This window comes from Ischnura elegans, chromosome X (genome assembly GCF_921293095.1).
Source record: "Ischnura elegans chromosome X, ioIscEleg1.1, whole genome shotgun sequence".
Lineage (NCBI taxonomy): Eukaryota > Metazoa > Arthropoda > Insecta > Odonata > Coenagrionidae > Ischnura > Ischnura elegans.
This window is the reverse complement of record NC_060259.1, coordinates 13,468,278-13,492,477: the sequence shown is the minus strand read 5'-3', so window position 1 is coordinate 13,492,477 and position 24,200 is coordinate 13,468,278. Positions and strand designations below refer to the sequence as shown.

General features: G+C 39.9%; 1 protein-coding gene across 1 annotated transcript in view; it reads left to right on the top strand.

Annotated features, from left to right (window-relative positions):
• LOC124170516 (bone morphogenetic protein receptor type-1B) overlaps nucleotides 1-12,839 on the top strand; it is a 49,885-nt gene extending 37,046 nt beyond the window's left edge. Inside the window, exon 8 of the mRNA XM_046549286.1 lies at nucleotides 9,746-12,839. Coding sequence (XP_046405242.1) covers nucleotides 9,746-9,874 — 129 coding nt within the window. The 3' untranslated portion in view covers nucleotides 9,875-12,839. The remainder of the gene's footprint in view (nucleotides 1-9,745) is intronic.
• The last annotated feature ends 11,361 nt before the right edge of the window (nucleotides 12,840-24,200 follow it).

Below are 24,200 nucleotides of genomic sequence, written 5' to 3'. Positions count from 1 at the left end.
AAAACTTTCCGACACTAGCCAGTTTTAATAGGTGATTACTAAGACATGTTTCCCTGAGCTCTGTGCCTCATGCATGCATTGGTAACCTCAGACGATGTAAAACTCCTATCTACTCGTATAGAAACTAGGTCCCTGTGACGTCACTTGGAGTGGCATCGCATGGGCACCAATCTGGCCTTTTTCAAATGAGGATAAAATTGACCATTGCCATTCGTCTAAACCGGTATTTCTAAAACCAAATAATTTGTATGTTATGAATGCACTAATGGTGGGTAACGAATCGCAATCAATGCCTTTCGTTTACTTTAATGAAGGAAACTACCCTATTGTATGATTATATGACACGCACGAGGTTCAAAAAAGAAATAGACCTAATGCGACGCACATTGGACAGCATTTAAGTTTTTTATGCTCTAATTTATTGACCCTAAGATTTATAGTCACAACAAGGCCACTAATATTCAACATAGGCCGTTTTCCAATCCACGTAGTATGCACTCATTCCCTCGTTCCCTTTCTCCCTTGCACCCTGCTCCCTTACTAATGCTCTACTGGCGCCATAATGTGTGAACGGAAATAATGCGAACTATTGACAGTAACGAAATGTGACGCACGGGGTAGCGTTAGGACATTTAGTGGTTGATTTGAGAATCAATTTCACCTTTATACTTATATTTTTGCATGTGAAGAGCAAGAATTCACAATGCCGATGTAATAGCACGTAAAAGAGCTCACATAATAAACGCAAAATTACTCACAACTCCAGTTCAAGATTTCCGAGTTTTCCATTGCCGCCATTTTGACGTCCACTTCCTACGAGGGGAAGGTAGTGAGGGAGCATCCGCGCCCCCCTGCTCACTTACCCTTCGTTCCCTTGCGCCCTCAACCGATTGGATCCACCCTTGCTGTCGTCACATCCGTAAGCTGACGATCGAAAAGTGCACGAAGGGTGAATAATTGCGAATTGGAAAACGGCCATAGTCCAAACAGGTCCATTTCAGAAGAAACAAGCGTAGCATGAGCGCATTCAAACAAGACGAGACGGACTGGAAACTTCAGGCAATGCAAACTGTGTATATTACATTGCTGCACCTTCACCCCTTTGCTTTGAAGGCAATGACATCACGTGCAAGATCGGACGTATTCTACTCTTGCTCCTTCGCTCGTAGCCTCGTTGCTTGAAAGATGGAGGGAGCGTGCTCTTTCCCCTCCGCCTCTCCTTCAGTGCTCTTCACTTATAAGCATTTTCAATTACTACTATCCACCAATTTAGTCCAACAATGTACACACTCATTTGAATCGTCTAAACTGCAGGTTTTAACCCCAGTATAATTTTCAGTTGCAATAATCCTCATAATAGCATCTGAAGATGATTTTTGAAAAATCAGGTCCTTAGGGTAATAGAAGTTACTTGGCTAGACAGATTTTGACTATTAACCAGGTATTGTCCTACAAAACTACGCATTTTTCTAAGCTTGATATGCGATTACTATTTCCAGAATTGCGGTGGGATGCCCACTCGTACCAGAAAATTTAGTGTGCTCTCCGGAGCAAAAATCCCTGCGCAATCTTTTCCATGTTCACCTCTGAGGTACCGACGTGATGGCGCGATGCTAAAAGGTAAGAAAAGCAAACAGGAGCATTTTAAAAATAAGTCACTGAGGGAGAAACTCCCCTGCCTGCCACTTGTTTTTGACCTAGGGTTTCAGATGACTATCTCACGCTGAAAACCAAGGCCACTCAGTTCCCCTTGCACTTGCGACCGGTGAAGGGGAGGGGGAAGATAAGTAGTTTGTGTAGGAGACGCACCCCCATTTTTGGCTGCAATTTCTGGGTAAAGGGGTGTGCCTCATACACGGGCTTATATGGTATTCCAAGGCCCACGCAGCATCATAGATGGAAGAGCAGCAGGCCGTTCCTGTCCCTTTCCAGCTCGCCTCTCTCCATCCCACACCCCGAATACAGCAAAATTCATTTTGCGTGTGTTGATAGGAAAGCGCTCATCTTTGATTTTATAAATCAGCAGATGGTAGAAGGTAATAAAGAATGCATAGTGAGGCGACTTGTCCCTTTTTTGGCGTCGATAATTTTATTTGGCTAGCAAAAATGTTTCAATAACATGTTAAAGAATGCGTGATCGACCAATATGTCACATTACATCAGGCAGCCACTGGTTCTTTTTCCAGGTTTTAATTTAAAAAATTCAACATTTTAGTGTGCTCTCTGGAGCAAAAAACCCTGCGCAATCTTTTCTTATCTATTCTATTTTTTGGCCGAAATATTGCCATGAACAGGTGTTCACTGAAAACAGTAGTGGTGGATGTTGATTTTGAAGGGCCACGTGGAAAATGCCTGGAGCACAGTGTACGTGCTGCATGGTAGAGATGGGTCAAAAAGAACCAAACTGCGAAAATGAACTGTTCACTGAAATGATCCGGTTTGAAAATAAACAGTTCTCTAAAACTCCCTGCTCTCTATTCATGTCTTTGCTGCAAAAGTACAGCGTATTAGGTTCAACAGGTATGCTAACAAAGAGGTATTTTGAACAGCAGCTCAATCCAGCAAGTGCTTAGTGGTCACAACAGATGGTACATAGTTATAATGCAGACCATCCAAGGCCGCCGAAGTGCATCATAGACGACCTATCCCCTTTCCTTCTCTATCATTCCCCTCCGTCCACGAAAATGAACAGTTTAGCTGCTGAACAGCTCTATGGGTGTTCAAAATATTAGGTTCATTTTAGCCATTCATTTTCTCAGGGTATCCATCTTTCGGAGGGCGTTCTTTTCCCCCTCGGCATTCATTTTGCGGAGGCGAATCTTTTCTTGGAGGGCATTGTTTATTTGGAGGCCATTCGTTTCCTCAGGCTGTTCATTTGGGCTCTCCCGTTCATTTTGATTTCGTGTCCATTTGAACATTCACGTTCAATGAACAGGGTGGTGATGGTTCACATGATGGTTCAGGTTCGCGGTCAATTTACGGCTTGGTCATCTGTTCATAGTTTTTACTGTGGTTCAAAGTTAATGTAAACATTGGGTTTAAACTTTATTTTTATTAATTATATTAAAGCAAAAACTCTGTTTCAGTACACAGAAAACTTATACAGAGTTTGTTAAATTATGTTATATCCACTATTTATTTTGTTATTAGATTATTTGTGATGATATTAACTTTCAACTGGGGTTAATCTATATTATACTCTGTGGCTTAAAGAGATATGAACTGATGATATTGGGTGATAGAAATTTGGCTCCAACTTTCCTCAAATTACTTGTTTGCAGTGTAATTAAACTTCGAAAGGGAAGCACTTGGTACTCTTCAGGAGAAAGTCTACAGAGGCACATATCTATCATTTTCAAAGGAATAAAACCAATATGTTACCAATGGCGATTTTATTTGATGATATTAAGTTTTTCACGTCGTGACATTTTATGTATTTTATTGTGACCACTTAGCTTAATTGCACATAAATGCACCTCAAAGCGCTAACTCTTTCTTTGCTTTCCATGTATAATATTTAAATTTGTTACAGAATTCCATGGGTGTAACATATTTTACTATTTTTTACATTCCATCAAAAGTACTAATTTAGCAATGAAACTGATAATTTCTCACTTTCTTACGCATGCTATTATTGACAGATAATTGCATCGTTAGAATGGATAGATACCTGACACAGGCTGTAACGAGGAGAAAAAAATCGACATCTTACCGAGGAGTCTAAGAGAGAGATTTACAAATGATGTTATTTATAAAGAACAGTTAGCTGTGTATGAAAGTCTAAATTGCTTAAAAGAGCAGCAATTAAAAACCTTTCTATTGCTAAATATGCAAATAACATGAGACGCTGGGTTGATAAGTATTAATTCTGGCTTATTCTACAAGTGGACTGCAGATATTGTCCTGAGCATGGATAACCAAGTAAAGGTGTGGGACAGAATTTGCTTGAAATTACGATGACTAGCTGCACAAACCATATGATACCATACTAAGCAGGGTTCCCACTCAACCGTGAAAACCGTAAAACCGTGAATTAGCCGTGAATTTTGTCTACCGTGATGAAACCTGGAAAAAGCCGTGAATTTCGTCCTTAAACCTTAAAAATCTCTCAATCTTGATAATAATACCTTCCCAGAAATTTTCAACTTCGTTCGTAGTGAGCGCACTTCTATTCATTGTGGCGAGCATCGTCGCATGGGTCAGAAAAGCGTGGGAACGAATGTTGCCTGAAGAAAAAAAACATCTTTCCCCAGCGCAAGCCTTTTCTCTCCCCCTCCTGAAATATGACACCACTTCTCATCAGCTTGTTTACTTTCCTCGACTGGCTTGGTTTCCCCTCCCTCGGTCACTGCTTAGTCCCCCTTCCACCCAATTAGCCTTCCCACTGGCTGCAGCGACCACTTTCGATACTAAATGTAGATGGCCTTCGTGTCGAAAAATTTGAACGTTTATTCAACACCCTGAATCCTGTGACTGGAAGACCGCTAGCCTTGACAACCTGCCGTGCGCTGTGGACACTACGCTCCCTGCGTTTGAACCGGGTGACAGCGAGCTTTCGGCGCGACGTTTCTAATTCTCGCGCGTTGCGGCTTTTAAGCCCCTGAAAACGAGAGAAGATTTCTGCTTATGGCAACACAGCATTACACGATTTTCGCATGCGTCGACCTAGGACTTGCCAGTTTTACGTTGCAACCGGGAAGTTTGTGTGGAGTTATTTACTGTCGGTGGTGATCCAGTTCTTCCGTTTTGTGCTATCTAAGGTAATGCTGTTTGTTTGTGTCGTTAAAGCCTCAACGCCGTCGCGATATAAACTGCTACAAAGTCGTTCCATTTTTCCCTGAGCAAAGGTAAGAAGGGAACATGAGTTGTCTCTAATTAGAGAGATCGATTCAGTTTTGGTTTCAGAGTATTACGATATCAGACGAAAGAAGTCATTACACTTCCGCTTTCAAAAGAAAGTTAAACGGTGGAACCTCGATCTATCGTTCCCGCATTGATCGTTCGCCGTTTCTGGTCCCAAATAAGGTTCCTTATAGACAATGTAATTTTTTCCCGCATCCATCGTTTGACGAAAATGAGATGAAATAAATACAATGTGTCATTTATGGCTAATAACGACAAGCACATAGTTGGAATCTTCCCCAAGAGATGGAACTACCATTGGGAGAAGCTCAGTGCCGTGGGAAAGTAACATTAGCGCATTTCCCAAGATCCGTTACCCCCCTCCATTCAGCATTCGCCTCCCCCCTTCTTACGCTTTCCTCTTCTTCAAAATAAAAAAAGGTCCCAGCTCTCGCAGGGATCGTATTACAAAGACCTTAGCTTCGAAAAAAATTTTGAGTTACACGAGCACAATAGAAACGTGTTTCGCACTCCCCCCTCTTCTCACCCACTGACCTTTTTCAGCCTAACTCCTTCAAAGTTCCCAGTTCCTGGAGGTCAACTGCTGCATGAGTCACCTATTAGCCCAAAAGGTATCTAACAATGATATTCAGCAATTGCTATTATGCTTTTATTAGATTGGAATGTAAGTAATTTGCTCGTAATTAAAAAAAATGAGACCAAACACGACGTATTTTAAGCAAGGAAATAGATGGAAAAATACGATGGTGATTTTTGGCGAAACGCGATATCCTCATAGCTGAGCTTCTCAGCAGTTAATTTGGCATTTTGTTCCGAAAACATGATATCAGGTTGTTATCAGTTATCAATTTACGAGCTATACTATAAGTCTCACTTGTCAGAGTTACTGACGAAGGGATATCTTCTTAGGATTTTTGTTTCTCCCTACTAGCAATCCGAATTCATCTGCTCATCTGGCGCTACACTAATTAGAAAAGAATGGGTATCTTTAGGGTAAAAAATTTCATGGGGCAGTCATATGGTCACGCTTCGCCCTCTGCAGTATGCTCTGCGTACCCCCGTACGCGATAGCATCATTTCCGAACTTCACCTCGTACGAGTGGTTCCCTACTTTCCAGGGTGGCTGGACTTCGAACCACCGAGTGTTTTCCATGTGGGTTTAATAAAGTCAGGTATCATTTTCACTAGTTTAATTATATTCGTCTTCGGACCATGGCCCCTCCGAAGAAATGTTTTGCAGAGCGTCTTGGGTTGTCCGCTAGCACATGACGGTAGGGGTGGGGGTAGAGTGAGCTACCTGGAGAAAACAAGTAGAGATATGGAGGCGAAGATCCAGGTGGGCGTGCCGCTGACGATTAACGCAGCATTGTTCACGCTTTACACACTACCTCAATTGTATTAAAAATATATTCATTAGACAGGAACATTTCAAGTAATAGACTATTTTTGGCCTTCGTGATCCATCTCACAACCAGTCACTGTGCCGGCGAATACGGTTGTTTTAGGCACAACATGCACATTGCTCTCGTGAATGCGTGTACTGGAAATGGTGTTTGATGTATAAGAATTATAAAATCAGACTGAAATCCATAATATCGGTGTAAATGCCGAGTGGAGAGCAAACATTTTTTTTAGTGAGGTGGCGTTTTGCAGTAGACAGCGCATCGCCAGGCCAAATGGGCCCCCTGCCGTCAACGGAGCAATTCCACTCGTTTCAAGACATCCATGGAGACTGATGGTAAGTCGATAGAACGGCACCGAGGCGTGGACGGTGGCAGGCTAAAAGTCAGCTCGTTTGAAAGCGGCCTTAGCGGCCACGGCTATAGAAATGTTTCAATGTTGGCGAGAGCGACAAACTGACAAACCCTCAAAAGCGAGGCGTTGGCAAGCAACTCTCAAAAGAGAAAAAACGTGGAAGCCATGCAATCAGAAAGTAATACATGCACTTTTAATCTTTTTTTTTCACTTTTGGCCTTGAATACGATGCAACCCATTTTGGCTTTGGGCATCAAATTAAAATCCTCGCCACCGTTCCGAGCCAGTTCCAAAGTACCGACTTTATGAGATCGGTTCTAGATACCGGTTCCATAGCCAAGAACCGGCAGTACTGAGAACCGGGTACCGGAATCGACCCATCTCTAACTAATAGCATATTCGAAGAATAGGAGGAAATAATTAAAAATTGGTTTTGGATAATTAAAACCAAAAATATATGAATGAAAAACACACAGGCCAATTTTCAGAGCTCAAACCCGATTTTTACCCTAGATAAGTAGCTTTAAAAGTCCGCTAGGAGCTTTGGCCATGCCCTCGATGCGAAACATATTTCTATTGGCTGACGCCGTGTGACGGGTGAACCTCATGAATGTCACGTGAGCAATGCTTGAAGAAGCCGTAAATACTCTGCATTGGTCGAAATAGTGGGCAAAAGTTTATCGTCATGGCAAAACACAATGTTAATTTTGTTTTGGCTGATTCCAGAAATTTACTGACATAATTAACGGAAACTCTGGACAATTTATTTTGTCTGAAAACGAATAATTTAATTGAAATGAAAGTTTTACAGAATTAAATGTTTACAGTTTTGATTGAAACAGTAATCTCGGCCATTATCCTAGATGCTTTAAATTGCGAACATACTATCATAAAATCTTTTCCTTACAACAGTTTTTTTAGCTTCCGGATGTTGATTGTAAAATAAAAGAACAAATCATCATAATCTATATGTTTCCCCTTCTAGCTGTTTCTGGACCTCTGAAGGGAGGAAATTCAGGGCTCTATCTCTGTTTCTTTCAGGATTGGCATTCAAATTTCGTTTGCACAGCATTTTTTAAGCAGAGGCTTTGCTTTGGTCCACCTATGTTCCTGGTAATTCTTCAATTCAGTTTCGTACTTTACAAAATGATAAGTGAGTGTAGTCAAAATCAAAGAGTAACTCATTCATGTAGGTTCGAAGATTTTATGCCTATAAAATGCGGAAAAATTTTCCAAAAATTTTACCTTCGACCTGAAGACGCCGACTGTAACGCCGGCGAAACTGTTGTCTTTAAAATACAACAAACGCGGTAAAAAAAACCCGAATGGAATGGAAAGATCAAGTAACTCATTCAGTTTAGTTTTAGAAATTTAGTATCCTTTACTCCTTTCATAATTTTTGAATGCATATATCCCGATTGTGAATAAATAAACATATATGCACTCAAAGGGATAAATTATTTAATAACAGCAAATTTATCATTCTGCTCCTATTTATGTAGGTTTTAATGATTATTTCGTGTGTATTTACTACATACTAGCTACTTACTACTGCACCTGTTTTTACCCCTAGTTTCTGTAATGCTTATTAATGGATGTAATATACAGTGAAACCTCGATATAACGACACCCCACGGTGCACTAATAAACACTCGCTATAGCGAATTGTCGCTTTACCGGAGGTGGAGCAAATAATAGCCAATATGCCTGTTGCGAACAGATATACAGGAATAGGAGTGGTGCGGCGACAGATAAACATCTATTCGATAAACGTAAGCATAAATCCAGACGAAAGGCGATGTTTTTTTGCATCACTAAATTTCCTTACTCAAATAACGACTAACTATTCAAAAAATTTCTAAGCGCCGCACTGAATAAAAATCATGCAAAGCATTATTTCGTCAATCATTATATTTATTGAACGACAGTTTACCACATAAATTTGAGACTGAGCACTACTTTAACTTCATTTCTAACAGATCGCTAGCAATTACAGAGGTTAAGGAGTCTTGATGAAAGTCTTCCGGCGGTGAAACCCTCGCTATGGCGAGAGCCAACACCGAAAGGGTCTCGTGAAAACGAATTTTTTAACACGCTTATTATAGGGTCAATTGACGGTGCATCGGCTATCTCTCGTAATAGCGGGGGTGTCGCTATATCCCGTACTCGCTTTAACGAGGTTCCACTGTATGTGACTGCGGCGGCCTCGCTGGGTGCTGTGGTAGTAAATATTGAAGGATTGACTCTGTTTATCATAATATTTTTTTCAGCTCATTCTCTCTTTCTTCTACTTATTTACAGGTTTTTTATCATGGTAATTTCGCTGCCCTTGCTTTATATGATTTATCCAAACTTACTTCTTCTAAAGCAAACGCTCAGTGCCTTTACCCCCCATTCCCATTGTGAATACCTACCGTGAAAACCCAACACTACTCTTTGAAGCCGATTTGAAAGACTCAGCCAAAGAAATTTACCGTCATACTCTAAACTCAAATGCATGGGGTGGATGGGTGCATAGAGGAGCAATGCAATGGTCGCCTTGAGGGGGACCTTTCAGGTCTTATCCATTTGCACTGGTTACACAGGGCAAGGAAACCCAAAGATTCTATGGGACCATCACTGTCTTTTTGGTTCACTGCAACCCCGATTGGGATTCACGCTTGCTTTGCCCCCTCTCATGCGTCTCTCCTCTCCAACCCCTTTCTAGGAGTCAGGACGGCCACACAAAATTGCACTTGTGTTCTCCCTGACACGAGATTTTCTCTCGCCTCTGTGTTGCTTCTCCAACCCAAATATGGGCCCATCACTGTATGCAGATTTGATAGGTATTTTAATCAAAAGTTTTTGCTAAAACGTGCAGTTGGAAAATCCTGACATTTGTCTGGAAAACCTGGGAATCTCAGGCAAAAAATATGTATAGAGATTCGCCTGATACCCAGTGCAAGGTGGTAGGGCTTACGGTCCATCAAAGATGACTACGCTAGGGAGAGTTTTCATTGGCCCCAAAGCATTTATTGTGATATTCACCACTGCTCACGTGCATGAATTGTGATAACAATTCAGGTCATATGGATTTTCAGAATAAAAAACAATTTTGGTTTTGAAAATATGTTTTCTATGTTTTCAGATTTTGAGGACAATGGCAAAGGCAATGCAGGAGTGCTGGCATCACAACCCAGCTGTGAGGCTGACATCATTGCGTGTGAAGAAAACTCTTTCTAAATTAGAATATGATAATAACGTCAAAATGGTATAGTTGAAGCTCGTGTGTTTTATTCTATTGTTCATTTTGATCAGGAAACCAGATAGCATGATACTGTTCATCTCAGGTATGTTGCTGCCAGGTGTTTAGTCACGTGAACACACTGTGACATTGATGGTGGGTGCAACGGAGTCAATTCTGTTGTTGTTGCAGTGAGAGGGAAATATGTATTGAGTAATATGAGGAGTGGGAGGGAATTGAAATCAGGCCTTTTGGAGCTTACTTCATGTGTGTTAATATTAGTCCAGAAAGCAATCATGTCACTTTGTACTGTGTTCATCTTTTGGATTTATGGATGACATTTGAGGAAGTTTCTGCTTTTTGTGCAGGGATGTAGGTGAGGATCACAATATGTGTAAGTTCACCATTATGGCCTTGTACTTCTGGTATTCCAGAAGTGTTTTTGTACCATTAGTTTTGAATGGTCGTAAGTGTGACTCTCAAGAAATGAGATTTATTTTAGGTTATTTCAGGTTTTGTCGCCAAATGCACAGGCTGTAAGGATGCCATATCCCTTCATTGGTTATGATTGATGTCACCACTTCTCTGTCTAACTTTAATTCTGTGGGAAACTCCACTAGTTTTGGTCGTCTTTCATTTGAGAGAGACCATTTTATCATGTGATGTCGTAGCACAACAAAGTTTCACAGGGCTCCCATATAGGAGCTAATTTTCTGAAGAATTCTCAATAAATAAGCAGAGTGCTATTTTCAGTGATGTATATTTTTCGTGTTTAACCATGTTTTTTGAACAAATGCTGTCTTTTATAGTAGGCAGGATGTTAACGTGAGACTTGAGAATGGTATTCTAGAGCCAGTGGGCTTTATTTTTTCATTTTTCTGATGGTGATACGTTTTCAAATAATTTTGTAATTTTACTGCTGCATATTGTTTTATATTACACAGGAAAATGTGTAATTTTTTATATGAATGACTTATATGGTTTTGTGGGTGAAGTAATCCTTGCTTAGGTGGATGAAGCAAAGAGTTATGCTCCAGAAAGACTGCCATATATGTTAATACATGATTGAGCATGCTATTTTGAATATGTTGTCTATGTATTGTTTCTTTGTATCTTGACCATTTAATCCATCCATTTTCTCCTTCTTTTAATGAAGAACACAATATTTTTTTATATGGAACCAAATTATTATTGGTTGTTTTGTGCAGCACATTAAAATAATATGTATTTAGGACAAAAACTGATGTGATTGCCGCATTTTGTTCATTTTTTACATTTTTCAGCCACATCTTTTTTTATAGAGAGAGAGAGAGAGAGTTGTTCCCTAACAATAGGATACATTACAAAACCTTGGTCAGTTGTGATTATAATGGTGGAAATTCAGCAGTTTATTTTTGTTCTCAATGGAGATATTCTGATGTTTCAATAATGGTGGAGCCAATACACTAAGTAATATAATTTTATCTCACCGGTCAAGTTAGCTTTAAAAATGACATATGTACTATTGACCCATTGACCTGCGAAAATATCTCAAGATTATGTTGAGCAAAATAAAAGTTCGTCAAATTATGAAGTCCCCAGGTAGTTGAAACACGGTTGATTTTTGAAAGCATAAAATATTTTAGATGGGTTTACAGCATCATGTCATTTTCTGAAAATTTCATCCCAAGGTAAATACTACTCATATTCTTGAATGAGGAGACCGTGGTGTGATGCATTCATCATACCTTGAGATAGCCTTAGTATTTGAAGTGCTTAGGAAGTAGTGTTGCAACGCCTCATACAGAGAAGCCAGGGGAAAGTCAGGTGAAAAGTAGTATGATTGGATTTCAATTTCTGTGAATGTATTAAATAGAATTATGTATTTGCTCTGGAGGGTGAATTGAAAAACTGTTGCATTTGGCTCTAAATATTTCAAAGGCAATCCATACTTATTAGAAATTAACAGCTGCGTTTGCATGATTGTCAAATCATGGGAAAACCTATAAAATAAAACATAGGGCTATTCAATAGACAGTTAAAATTTATGTGCATCCATTTTTTTGCATGCATTTTTCATCACAAAACCTTGCCAATAACATTGATATCATGCATCCATAAGTTAAAAACTTTGCCTACTCCATAATGTTGGAGTACAGGGTACTACTTTCATTTAATGTCACAATGTAGTTACAGAGTAGTTAATGGATGATGAATACAAGAATCAGCATAAAAGACCAGTGGGCTAAGATAATAAATGTTGCTCATTTGCTCTTGGTAATAGTCATTTATTTGACGTACAATGTGAGGATTTTGTTCTTCTCAGTCCTCCAAAATAAATTATGATTTCTCATTCTGAGAACAGTTAATAATTTGTTAAATGGTGCTATTTAATTTTACCATTATACCTTTCATGAGGAATCTCCCCTATCAAAGGTTAGAGAGTAGTCTGATAGGAAGAGGTTTTAGTGTGTTAAATAAATGGACACTATTGTCTTTTTAAGAAACTTCTAGCCCTCCCACATGACTCATGCTTGTTCTTTTACGTATTTTCCTTGCTTTAAGAGACATTGTATTTTGTTTACATTTTTAATATCTTAGAATAGCATATTTAAAAGTCACTTAACCTGAATCCAACATCTAGCTCCGATCATTTGACAGACTGCTGATAAAAGTCTCAAAAAGTAGATACAATTACCAGCAGAAGAAAACTCTTGAGCTGTTTTCGACTTATTTGCAATATTTTAAGAGAGAGATTTTGATGAGCACGTGGATAATATGTCTTGTAATTGAGTGTTTCATGGAGACAAATTTTAAGTGTATTTATCTGTATGATAGAGCAGTCACTAAACAGGCCAAAGCACTTTTCCCTTCTAATGAGGGCTTTCAAAAGAATACTCCCTTTTACTGTTTTTTCTGTTGGTTGATGTCTGAAAGTGGAAACAAAGTGTTGTTTTACCTGAACTCTTGCAATAGTTTTTGTACAAATATTGAATGAAAATAAATTTGTAGAACCATGTGTATGGGGATTTTAACCCTTTTCATCTATATCCACATGATACCCATGAAACCACTGCATGGGTCCTTTTTCTAGCTTCCAAGGACCAATCCGGTGGCCTGAATGTTAGAAAAACTGCCTTTGGCAGATATGTCCATCCAAATTTTTTTATTACTAGCCACAATTATTCCCAAAGATGATTTCTACAGGTTCTAGTTACAAGCAGTTCTTCCTCAACCACCTATTCCATTGAGTCAATTGTGATGGAGTTCTGGAAAAGTTTTTGAGGCGAGTGTTATCTTTAGCTTGTATCAACTCAGAATTTTATGTTGCACACACAGTTTGCTGCTAGGTGATTCGAGTTTTTTTATAACTCTTAACTCTCCCTGTTAATAGTATTTTTATTCATTCTGTAGTTTTACCAGAAGCCAGGGGCTGGTGTTACAAATTCAGAATAAAATTCCTAAGTTGTACATATTTTGTGAATAAGCATCCAATCTATTTGTAGGTACATATTTTAAAGCATAAGTGGAAGACTGATGTCAGAAACCTATTAGGTGTTCGTTTTTGCTTGCCAAACTAACTTTACTGCAGAGTCTTGCAAATGCATTTATATATTTCAAGTTATGGTCATTTTATATGTGTGATCTGTTAACATTTGTATGCAGTATTTGATGCTATATAAAATTTATTATAAGAATGAAAGGGCAATGCGTAGTTGCTGTGGGCGCAGCTAGTCAGGTGAAATGAGTGTAAAGTCACTCATCATCATCATTTGTCAACAATCCTAAGATTGGTTTGACGCAGCTCTCCATTTTTCTCTCCTATCCGCTAATCTCTTCATAGCTGCATATTTATTCTCTTTTACATCCTTTATAACCTGTCCTATATAACTCATTCGGGGCCGTCCCTTGCCCTTTTTCCCTTCCACTTGTACTTCAACGATTGTCTTCATCAGGCCATCATACCTCATAATGTGGCCAACTAAGTTGTCCTGTCTTCTGCTCAAGGTTTTTAGAGGCTTTCTCTTTTCTCCCACTCTTCTGAGCACTTCCTCCTTATTTACACGGTCAGTCCATTTTATCTTCATCGTTCTTCAGTAGCACCACATTTCAAATGCTTCAACTCTGGACGTCTCTGCTGCTGTCAGCATCCAAGCCTTGCTTCCGTATCTGTGCTTGTAATCTCAGGTGTAAGAAGATTCTTCTTTTTGTAGAAAGTCCTCTTTGCCTGCGCTATTCCACTGAATATTTCTTTTTTGCTGCGTCCGTCATTGGTAATTTGGCTTCCCAGGTAAGAAAACTTTCACCTCTTCAAGCTTATGCTTTCCTAGGTTAATGTTTATCTTAGCCTCCTCTCTTTTGCTGCAAACTAATATCTTAAGTCTTGGTCGATTTTCAGCTGATATCTGGCCATTGTCGTTTCCATATTTGTCAAGGTCTTCTTCAAATCTTTCTCTGCCTCGGCTATGACTGCTATGTCTTCAGCAAAATGCAGCATACTAATTTTTTCTCCGTGGATATTGACACCCGGAGTTTTCTCCTTGATTTAATTGATGGCTATCTCTATGTAAACATTAAAAATTATGGGAGAAAGTGCATACCCTTGTCTCACCCCATTTCTTAGTCTTGCTTCTGCGCCATTAGGTTCACATTTGATCACATCTACTTGGTTTTTATACTAACTATCAACAATTCTACGATCATTGTAGAGCACTCCGGTATCTTTCAGAATTCTTAGCATTGAATTCCATTCCACGTTATCAAATGCCTTCGATAAATCGACAAATGCTTTTAAAGTCAGTGTGTTTTTCTCCATTCTCTTCTCAATGAGCAGCCTAAGTGCCAAAATTGCTTCTCTTGTGCAGTTGCTTTTCCAAAACCAAATTGGTCCTCATCCAGGAATTCTTCTGCTCTTCGTTCTATTCTCCTGTAAATGATTCTTGTCAGAATCTTCAACGCATGTCTTGTCAGGCTTATGGTCCTAAAGTCTTTGCACTTCTCTGCTTTCTTCTTTTTGGTAATGGGAATGATAATGTTCTTCTCGAAGTCATGAGGTAAATTTCCTGTTGAGTACATAGTCGCTGATAGTTTTATACAGTTGTGTGAAGACCTTTTCTCCTGCATTTTTGATTAGCTCTGCTAGAATGTCGTCTATTACTGGGGCCTTATTCTTTCACAGGTCTCTTATTGCAGTGTCAAATTCTGATCTTATGATGCTCAATCCAACGTCATCCTTTTCAACTTCACTTTCCTCTTCGATAATTTTTGAGCAAAGTTTGCTTCTGTTGTATACTTCCTCCAGGTATTCCTTCCAGCTGATTTCTTTAACTTCTTGAATTTCATGTATAAAAGAAATCAGCAAAGAACGAGTATAGTCACTACACCTATGTTTTGAGAGAAAAATGACAAAAATTTTCATATTATTTGGGATATTTAAGACATTACATTGGGTTTTTAGTGTACCATATCCACAACGCTATGCAGAACCTATGAGCCCAATACTCCAGTGGGGCACACCCGTCAACTTTGAAGTTGCTTCAGTAGGTGAATAGATATGGATAGTAGGTGAAAGTATGTTTATGGATATTGATGCGATACTGGATATTGATATACTGGGTCAGGAACTGCATATGTACTGCCGATGTTTCAATGGCCGACTCGGGCATCGAAACATCGACAGTTACGCCGGCAGTTCCTGACCCGGTGGCGATCCCGAGAACTCTTCACTAAGTCTATTTGCCGGGAAAGCACAAAATCTTTCACCTACTATCCACATTTCAGTAAGTGAAAGTATTGAATACCGATTTCTGTTTATTGTATTCTATATAGGCTCTCAACCCTTGTCTTATGTTCAGCAGTGCTGATAAATGTGCCTTTCAAGAGTTTACTGGGGAGTGGCTTCGACGGGCTCTTGCTACCTGAAAATGGCTAAGAGAAGTCGAGGAAAAGAATACTCTTCAAATATTTCTTGAGTATGTTCAATTTTTATGTTTATTTATTAGAATAAACCAACTTCATCATCAAATTCCAGAATTATGTCTTACTGAACTGTCATATTATATCCTATGTAATCCATTATCGCCTTAGCATGCGAAGCCCCATATGGGGCCGAGTCAGGTAGAGACATTCTCCTCTTTTTATGCCTATTGACCGTCGAATTGCTGCATCGACAATGACACCGCAGGGAGCGTAGCGTCGATGAAGTGTTGCGGGAGTGTTCTGAGGAGGACGGAGTGTTCAGGAAGTAGCGGTCGAGTGTTGCGGGAGCGTTTAGGAGTTGTCGCGGAAGTGTCCGGGGAGCAGATAATGGCCCCCTAGGAGCGTCTTCGGGAGCGATTCGGAGGCGATAGGGGAGTGTCCACACCGGTCCGCGGTGGGGTGAAGTCCGACGCGCTCCAGCGAGCTTCGCAGTGCAGGCGAGGGAGAGTTCGCCACACCTCGGGAGCTGACGGGAAGCGTTTTGACGCAACATTGTAGGGTTTTCAGAAAGTGCCTCTAACAGAGTAAAATAGAAATGGCGTTAAGGGAGGTACTTGAAATGGAGTACATGAAACGTTAAAAATTATTTTATTTAATGAAATTAGAAAATATTACATAAAAAACTTTTAAGTACACATAATTGTATAAATTGTATTCCTTGACCGGGATGATCGGCGTACATTTGTTTTTGGCCCCCACCCACAGTGGTCCCAATCGCTAATCTAGCGGGACAAAAGTCAATTTTGCAACTTTTAAAAATAAAGTCGCCGTAGGTGTCGCGATATCCGCAATTAAATGCTTCATCATGATTGGTAACTTTTACAACGTTTATATAAGTTATAACAATGTTATGCAGCTGCAAAGTCACGCATTGAGATTGCCTACCATCCGCCTACACCCAGACGGTGGCTGACTCGCTAGCATTAACACGTACCTGCTAGATAGCAATAACGCTAGGAACGACAATTTCTAACGGGATCTTATAGCCATCGGTATATAGCATTATTTAGAGTGATTTTTCTTCAAATATAATTGCTTTAAAATACTAGATTTCAAATGGCAATCTCTTAGTCTTTAAAACCTCGTTTTTTATCGACTTCAATTGTTTAAATTGACTTATAAAAAATATATGTCGAGGTAGGATTGCGAAACCTTCAAAGGCATGTGGAAACGTCCTTATAGTTATAGATACTTTAATCACATTTTGCGCCTACTTGCGCTTTTTGACAATAATGCCCTTTTTGTTCCATGAAGTTAACAAACGAGAACCGTTGAGACGCGGGACTGGGGGCATTTCCTCGGACGAAGCCTGGAATATCGGGATAAATTACGCTATTATAGAGAAGACATATTTGTAATTTTAACTATTGCAGTTTTGTACTGTATAAATTTTTATTAATATTTATGGTATAGTTATTACATGGCTTACAATTGTTTACATTTTTATATAGATAGGGAAAATTATGTCGCATTCAGAGCGATGCAAGGTACCGGCGGTAAATCGCATGGAATTGTTATAATTGCTGAGGGAAAAAAGACTAAATGATTTATTAAATGCGTAGAACATAAATTAGGATTTGAAAGTCGTAATGAAGATACCTCAAAGGACATCAGGAAAATTGTGATGCTATTTTAAAGTAATTTTGATAAAAAGTAAAAACAGTGCTCCAGAAAATACGACAGATTTTGGTAGATGTGAACAGTCTCTTTTGAAGGATATATCGAAAATAGAACCTTGTTTTGCAAGCCAGATTTCATTGCCAAGCTCTGGGAAAAAATATGCGGCTGCAATTATAAAAGACATAACTGTAAACATACCAAAGAGAGCTTACAACTATAGGAAGGCTTAATTGTCTTCACCTTTGATTCAAATACCATATTCATCATCAGAAGCTTTGTCCTTTTCCAGGGAAAAAACCTGCTAAGCAACAGTGCGTAAACATCAGAAGAGAGGCCAACCAGAGACGGTGCGATATTTATCCCTCATACAAGATAAATTTGAACTCAAAGTTGTCTTGCTATCCCCCATCACAAGAACTGACCATTACTGATACTTCGGCCGAGGTCAAATCACTGGCTCTCGTGAATAACACTATTTTGACTCAGAGAGATGTTGTCGCCGCTTTCCTTCGGTCTGGTAATGAATTCAAACTAACGATGATATTTAAATGGGGTTAAAATGGGAGTGACGGGCACAAGCAATATAAGCAAAGATTTGTATTTCGGAAGGAATTAGGTCCAGTGGACGATTCCTATATGTTTTCCATTTCTATGTGAGCTAAAATCAAATGATAAAAACAACATCTTATTGCAGAATACCAGGCCATCTTTGATCTGGTATTGTAGACCCATTAAATTATTTCTGGAAGATCAAAGTTAGGAGATAACTGTGAAAGGAGTGCAAAAGATAGAGGCGCAGATCTCTCTACTGATGCCCTTGGTCATCGAAATAAACGGGAAGAAATTGTACATAGTATCAGAATTTTGACATTAAAAGAATCCTGACATTTCATCAGGCATTAATGGAGTAGGGGTGGAATTATTTCAGTGGTTTGGAGCAATTCATAGCGCACTTTCCTGTGGTTTCTCCATAATTACAAGTGTATTTGAGAAGTATGCTCAAAAAACAGAAAAAATATACATGCGTCATACTCATGGTATTATATGCCTTTCACGGTACATGAAATCTAATTCATGAGACAAAAGTGATTGATTACCCCCATTGCATTGCATTAGTTCACATTGGAATGCTTTCCGAAGAGGCCCAAGAAGCAAGCATATTCGTAAATTCAAAGAAAATCACGCGCAAAAATAATCAAGAAAGGACACAATTAGAGATGTTTTTAACCTACTATTAGTCACATCTGATCCTTATGTTTCCAATATTAGTTCGCTGCACCCAAGGCATTGTTATTCCCTCTCGATGGATGTCAGACAGCTTCTCAGGGAACCAATGTTACCTGTTCCTAATGAAATGAGTAATGTTGAAGAGATGGAGGACGTGGAGTCGGTAAATTTCGGAGATGAAGGGAGTTGGGAGAGTAATAATGATGCAGGTGACTAATATTCCGCAGTTCACATCCGGTGAAAAACGATTTTATGTGTATCTCCAGTGTTTAGGAGTATATTTTTAAAGTTATCAGTTCATTAAATTAAGAAAAGCGCATTACTATAGATTTTTAAAATGATTTTCTGCATATTTTTCTAAGTGTTGAGTAAAACGAAATTTTTTTATAAATAAAATTTTAATTTTTTTCATAAAAACCACCTTGAAAAGACCTATGATAGTGTTATTTTGTGTTTTTGTCTATAATTGGGCAATTCTGAATGTTTTCACGACAAAAGCTCTAAGTTTTTTGGGAAAAATAATTTTGTCCCGCTAGATTCGCAATTGGGACCACTGTGGGGCGAAATTTCTCGGGCGCAATAGTGCTTAGGTAGGTACACATAATAAAATGGACCCTCCCGAAATTCGGCCCCAAAACGTAAAATCCACAATAAGAAACTAATCGACCCAAAAATTGGGCAGAGGGGGGCCGAAGATCACACTGTAAGATCTGCGAACCACGGTTTGCAAATTTCTGAAACTGGGCCTCTTGTCGGTTATGAGGCAGACGCACCTGCGGGCAGGAAGGCCGCGACCCTCGCTGGCGGCGGTGGAGCTCATGAAATCTACGGCGGCACGTCCATCCTCTTCACTACCATAAATCGCACTGTGAAAAGCCGTAAAGCGGCCTATACCTACGAGCTGTTTCTAGTGTACTACCGTGACAGCATTTAAAATGCTCCCACAACACCCAACCGCTACTTCCTCTCCCGCAACGCTTCATCGACGCTCCCGTTTCGCCTGAGTTGTTTGTGAATACTCTCAGATGCAAGTTCAAATGTCTTTTGCACTTTCCATCATACTTAATTAATTACAAATTAGCAATCCTTAGAGGAAATTCCATGGCCAAAATAGGCCCATCCTATTCACGAAAGCGCGAGGGAAAGCGTACAGAAACGAATCAAGAAACCGAGGAAATGTCGGAGAGCGTTTGGTTCAGTGACGGCGCGCGCATATACGCATGTTAGCAACTGCTCACCCAAAGATAAATGAATTATAAAAGAAAACTTTGTAATAATTAACAAAGAGAAAGATAAAAATCCTGTTCATCCAGAGATGGGATATGAAGCTCCAAACGCTACTGCTATCTCCTTGGCGAATTCACCGCTCTGCAAGTGTGCGATCCCGTGGCATCGCGCCGGCCGCATATTCGGTCTGTGCGATCGCTTATGGGTTTTCGGGAGGGAAGAGGTAAGCGGGGGGGGGGGGGGGGGGGGGGCATGCCATGCTCAAATGGGTGCTTGGAGCAGACTCAACACGACGCGAGTGCGCACGCGAATATTTGGTGAGTAACTCGCAGGTAGTGTAGCAGCTGCCACCTACACTACTTGCGCTCAGGATCCTAATCCGTCAATGCATTCAGTGTCATTTGGCAGCATTCATTTGAACTTCATGCCCTTTTTCATCATCGTACATCTTCTCTAATGCACACCCTGGATATGTAACCACCAGCCGTCACTGGTTTTGTTCACTCCAACGGCAGTGGTTTGGGAGCGTTTCAACCCGGGAGTGGCGGGGGAGCGTCAGGTAAGCCCAAGAGTCGAGAGACGGGGAGTGCTCGGGCAGCGTTTCAACCAGGGAGTGGCGGGGGAGCGTCCGGAAAGCGAAATGTCGGCAGTCAGGGAGTGTTCGGGAAGCTGCCGGGGAACGTCCACATACCATAAAACGCTTCCTGAACACTTCGAGCACACTCCACCGAACGCTTCCGTTTCGACTGGGACTTAGACGATTCGGAGCAACTAGTGAACTCCCCCTTCATAGATTAGTGGAATTATCTAACTGAATATATTTTTAAATAGGTAAGCCGAAGCACCGCGTGGACGAAAATTTAAAATGTTAAAAATTTAACGCATTTATAAATAGAGTCCAAATTTGATTTTTGTTTTAATAAAACGAATGTGCCTAGTTTAAAAAATGAAATTCCAGGCGGGTTCTGAAATGCAGAAATTGAGGTTTGTGGTGATCACCATTGATGTACGTACGATTTTTGTGAAACCAAGGGAGAGAGAGAAACGTTTCAATAAAATTTTCATAGTGGAGTTGAGGTAAACACCACCATGCATTGCAGAAATATAATGAAGAACTTTTATTTAATTTCTGCTCATATAAAATGGCAATTGCTGATAGACTGAGATTGGCTACTTGTCAACAATTATTGGTTATTAATCTTCAGAGAGACAGAGGCGCCTATAAAAGAACATGCATAGAGAGAATCAAATTCCAACTTGTGATTTACCTCAAAGGAGTAAACAACCCCACCCACGCCGCGGCGTTCGACAATGATTCCAGTGAAACTCTCTCCTTTGTAGTCCTTCCCTTTTTTGCTTTATTATAAGCGATAGTATGAAATGACTTGTAAATAATATTCAGTAACGAAACATATGGGATGCAGAAAATACGTTTTTAGATTTAGATCTAAAATTGTAATCTGCCTCAAATATGACAAATATCCTCACATACGCCTTTCGTTAATGATTTTTGTAAAATATTTTGTATTAATAATAAAACTACAGGTAAAAGCAGGGGATACGGGATTTTGTTTCTGGGGGGCACAAGGGCCTGAGAGGCAAACGGTGCTCTCATATTTGAGATTAATAACATCGTACAACAATTACCTACCGCACGCAATATTCTCTTTATTTAATATGAGAGTTATTAATATGGTAGTAAATGGTTGAGGATCCGTAATACACAAAAAAACGAACGTAATGGCAACCGTATTAAAAATCTTGTCTATTTTTAAGAGTCTGGGGGAGGGGGGGAAGCACGTGCCCCCGTCCCCCCTAAATCCGCCTATGTGTAAAATAATATTAAATGAACCACAAGTTGCAAATGTGTAAACGGGGAATATTAAAATAAATTCTACCATTTTACCTTAAAAATAATCTCTAAAGATTATTTAAGACCATACATCGAATGGAGCAGAATCATTCGTTCACTGCGTTCGGTCGCCGCGAGCACTCCGTTTTTTAAACCGACGGCGCAAATTGATCTCTGACGATTGACAATGGAGGGAATAACGTCGATAAGTTATGGATTCGGTGGGTGCTTTTTCATCAAGAATATAAACTTCTCTCTCTTGATTTCTCACGGATATTATGAAAGCGTAAACGCACTGCCACTGGCTCCTTGCTACGTGACGTCAGCTGCTGAGCTCATCTCCGTCATTTTGCGTTGCTCCTTGAAAAACTGTTCAGTGAAAAAGAAAATATATTTTCTGTCTTTTGGTTTGTGAATAATGAAGAAGGAGTAAATAATGGAAATAAGCTTTTACGAGATCTTTTTTTTTTAATATATTCGTCAGACTGTGAACGCTCCAATGAGTGGCCAGATAATAATGCTTAAGTGGAGTTATTATTGCGAATATTTGAATATATCCAGACGATCAGCCGTAGAATTCTCTTCATAACAATTTCCACTTCTAGGAACAGAAATTTTCCACATTTTGGCACCGATCTCTTTTTAAAATTAATGACGTGACTTCGGAACTGACCGAAAAATATGTCGAGACTCTTAGTAACTCCCTGAAGATGAGAATGTTCATCATGTTCATTGAACTAAAATATAAAATTAAATGACCGGTTTAGCAGATATTATTTATAAATGAAAGGACTTTTCATACATTTAGGCATGATTCCTTGATCGTGTCATATTGAAAAATAGCAGGCCACCCGGCGTTGCTCCCCAGAGAAGTGAGAAACTTGGAACTCGTGGTCTCATAGCAGGAATTTTTTGGCTCGCTTTGGAAACAATTGAAAAAACGATTTCCGTGTAAGGTGCACGGAACGAGCTTTATACCTTGCTCCACAACATTAATCGCTCTGTGAGGCCGTTCGTGTGTAGACCAAAAAAGTCTTATGAACCCATGACCCAGCAAAAAGGTTTGCACCAACAGGATTGATAGGTTATCTTTTGAGTTGTGTTTTCCCTTTAAGCGTGTAAAGAGGTGTGCCAACCCGGTAGGAAGTTCAACCACAGAAGTTGTACGACGTGATGTTACAAATGGTAATGAAAAAACGACGCGAAGGACGCAACTGAAAGTAGCACTACGGGGTTTGGGAGCATGAGATACAACTATGTACTAACTTAGGTCGCAATCCGTGCAGCCGTATGGAAACGCATTGCGGACAGACAAGCAGATATCCTCTTTTATATACATAGATTTCGCTTGGATAGATATATCACCTAGAAATGGAAGGTGCCACCAAGCATTGGCTATTTAATGGCTCTCTATTAATGCTTCAATTCAGCTAGATAATCGTTATGGATCATAAATCATACTGCGTAAACTTGTTGAGCTTTATGATCTGAATGTGATTGCGGCAGAGCGAAGGCAGTCACCAGGGGTGTGATAAGGTATCCGTGGCGCGGCAGCCCTGCATTGCTCTGAGGAGCGTAGGTACGCGATACTCAAAAACTAATTAAAGCAATAAAGATACAGAATAGTTTATCGCATATATTGCTGTTACTTCCCTCACTCCCTTTATTTATTCGAATCGTTTGGCTGCCCAACAATAATGTCCATGTTTCACTAGCAGTAGGTAATGATGTTCACTCCTAGTGATTCGTGAACGTGGTCCGAACGTGAAATAATATTCGGTTTTGCGAAGGAAACGGCGGACTGAAGATGGATCTGGTTGAGACCTCTTAGTGTCCCTGAATGCAGACTGCCCCTTGGAACTGCTTGCGCGAGAGAATCCACCTATTGCTGGCTTATGTTTGGAGAAAGTACTGTGCAAATGAACTTCAATAGAAAGAAATAGAGGAACGCTTGCTCTTTAATCATTTTTAACTCATGTCACCCTTGTTTTTGCGTGGAATTTCATAAAAATCACGGCTTTATTTTCCGACGCTCACGAAGTGAGGCGTCATTTCGATTTATTTGTCGATTTTTGTTGCATTAAAAAATATTTCGTGTTATTTAACGCTATCTGACGCGCATGGCCCTAATTTCTGTTTATGAAGTTTTTGAACACTTACTAGTAATCATTATTCGCAGACCCACGATGCATTCAATTTCTATGCTTTCCCGGAACTGCGCGTGCATCGAAGAGAATCTCGCCATACACTCACCAATTATGCTCTTTTGAATCCTGTTGTCACAGATACCTGGCAACAGCTAAACTTTATTTGCTAGAACTTCTTCCCTTCGTGAAGAGTTCTCGGAATCGTCACCGGGTCAGGAACTGTATAACTGCAGAGGTTTCGACGACCGAGTCGGGCATCGAAACATGGGCAGTTATGCAGTTCCTGACCCGGTAGTGATCCCGAGAACTCTTCACTAAGTCTATTCGC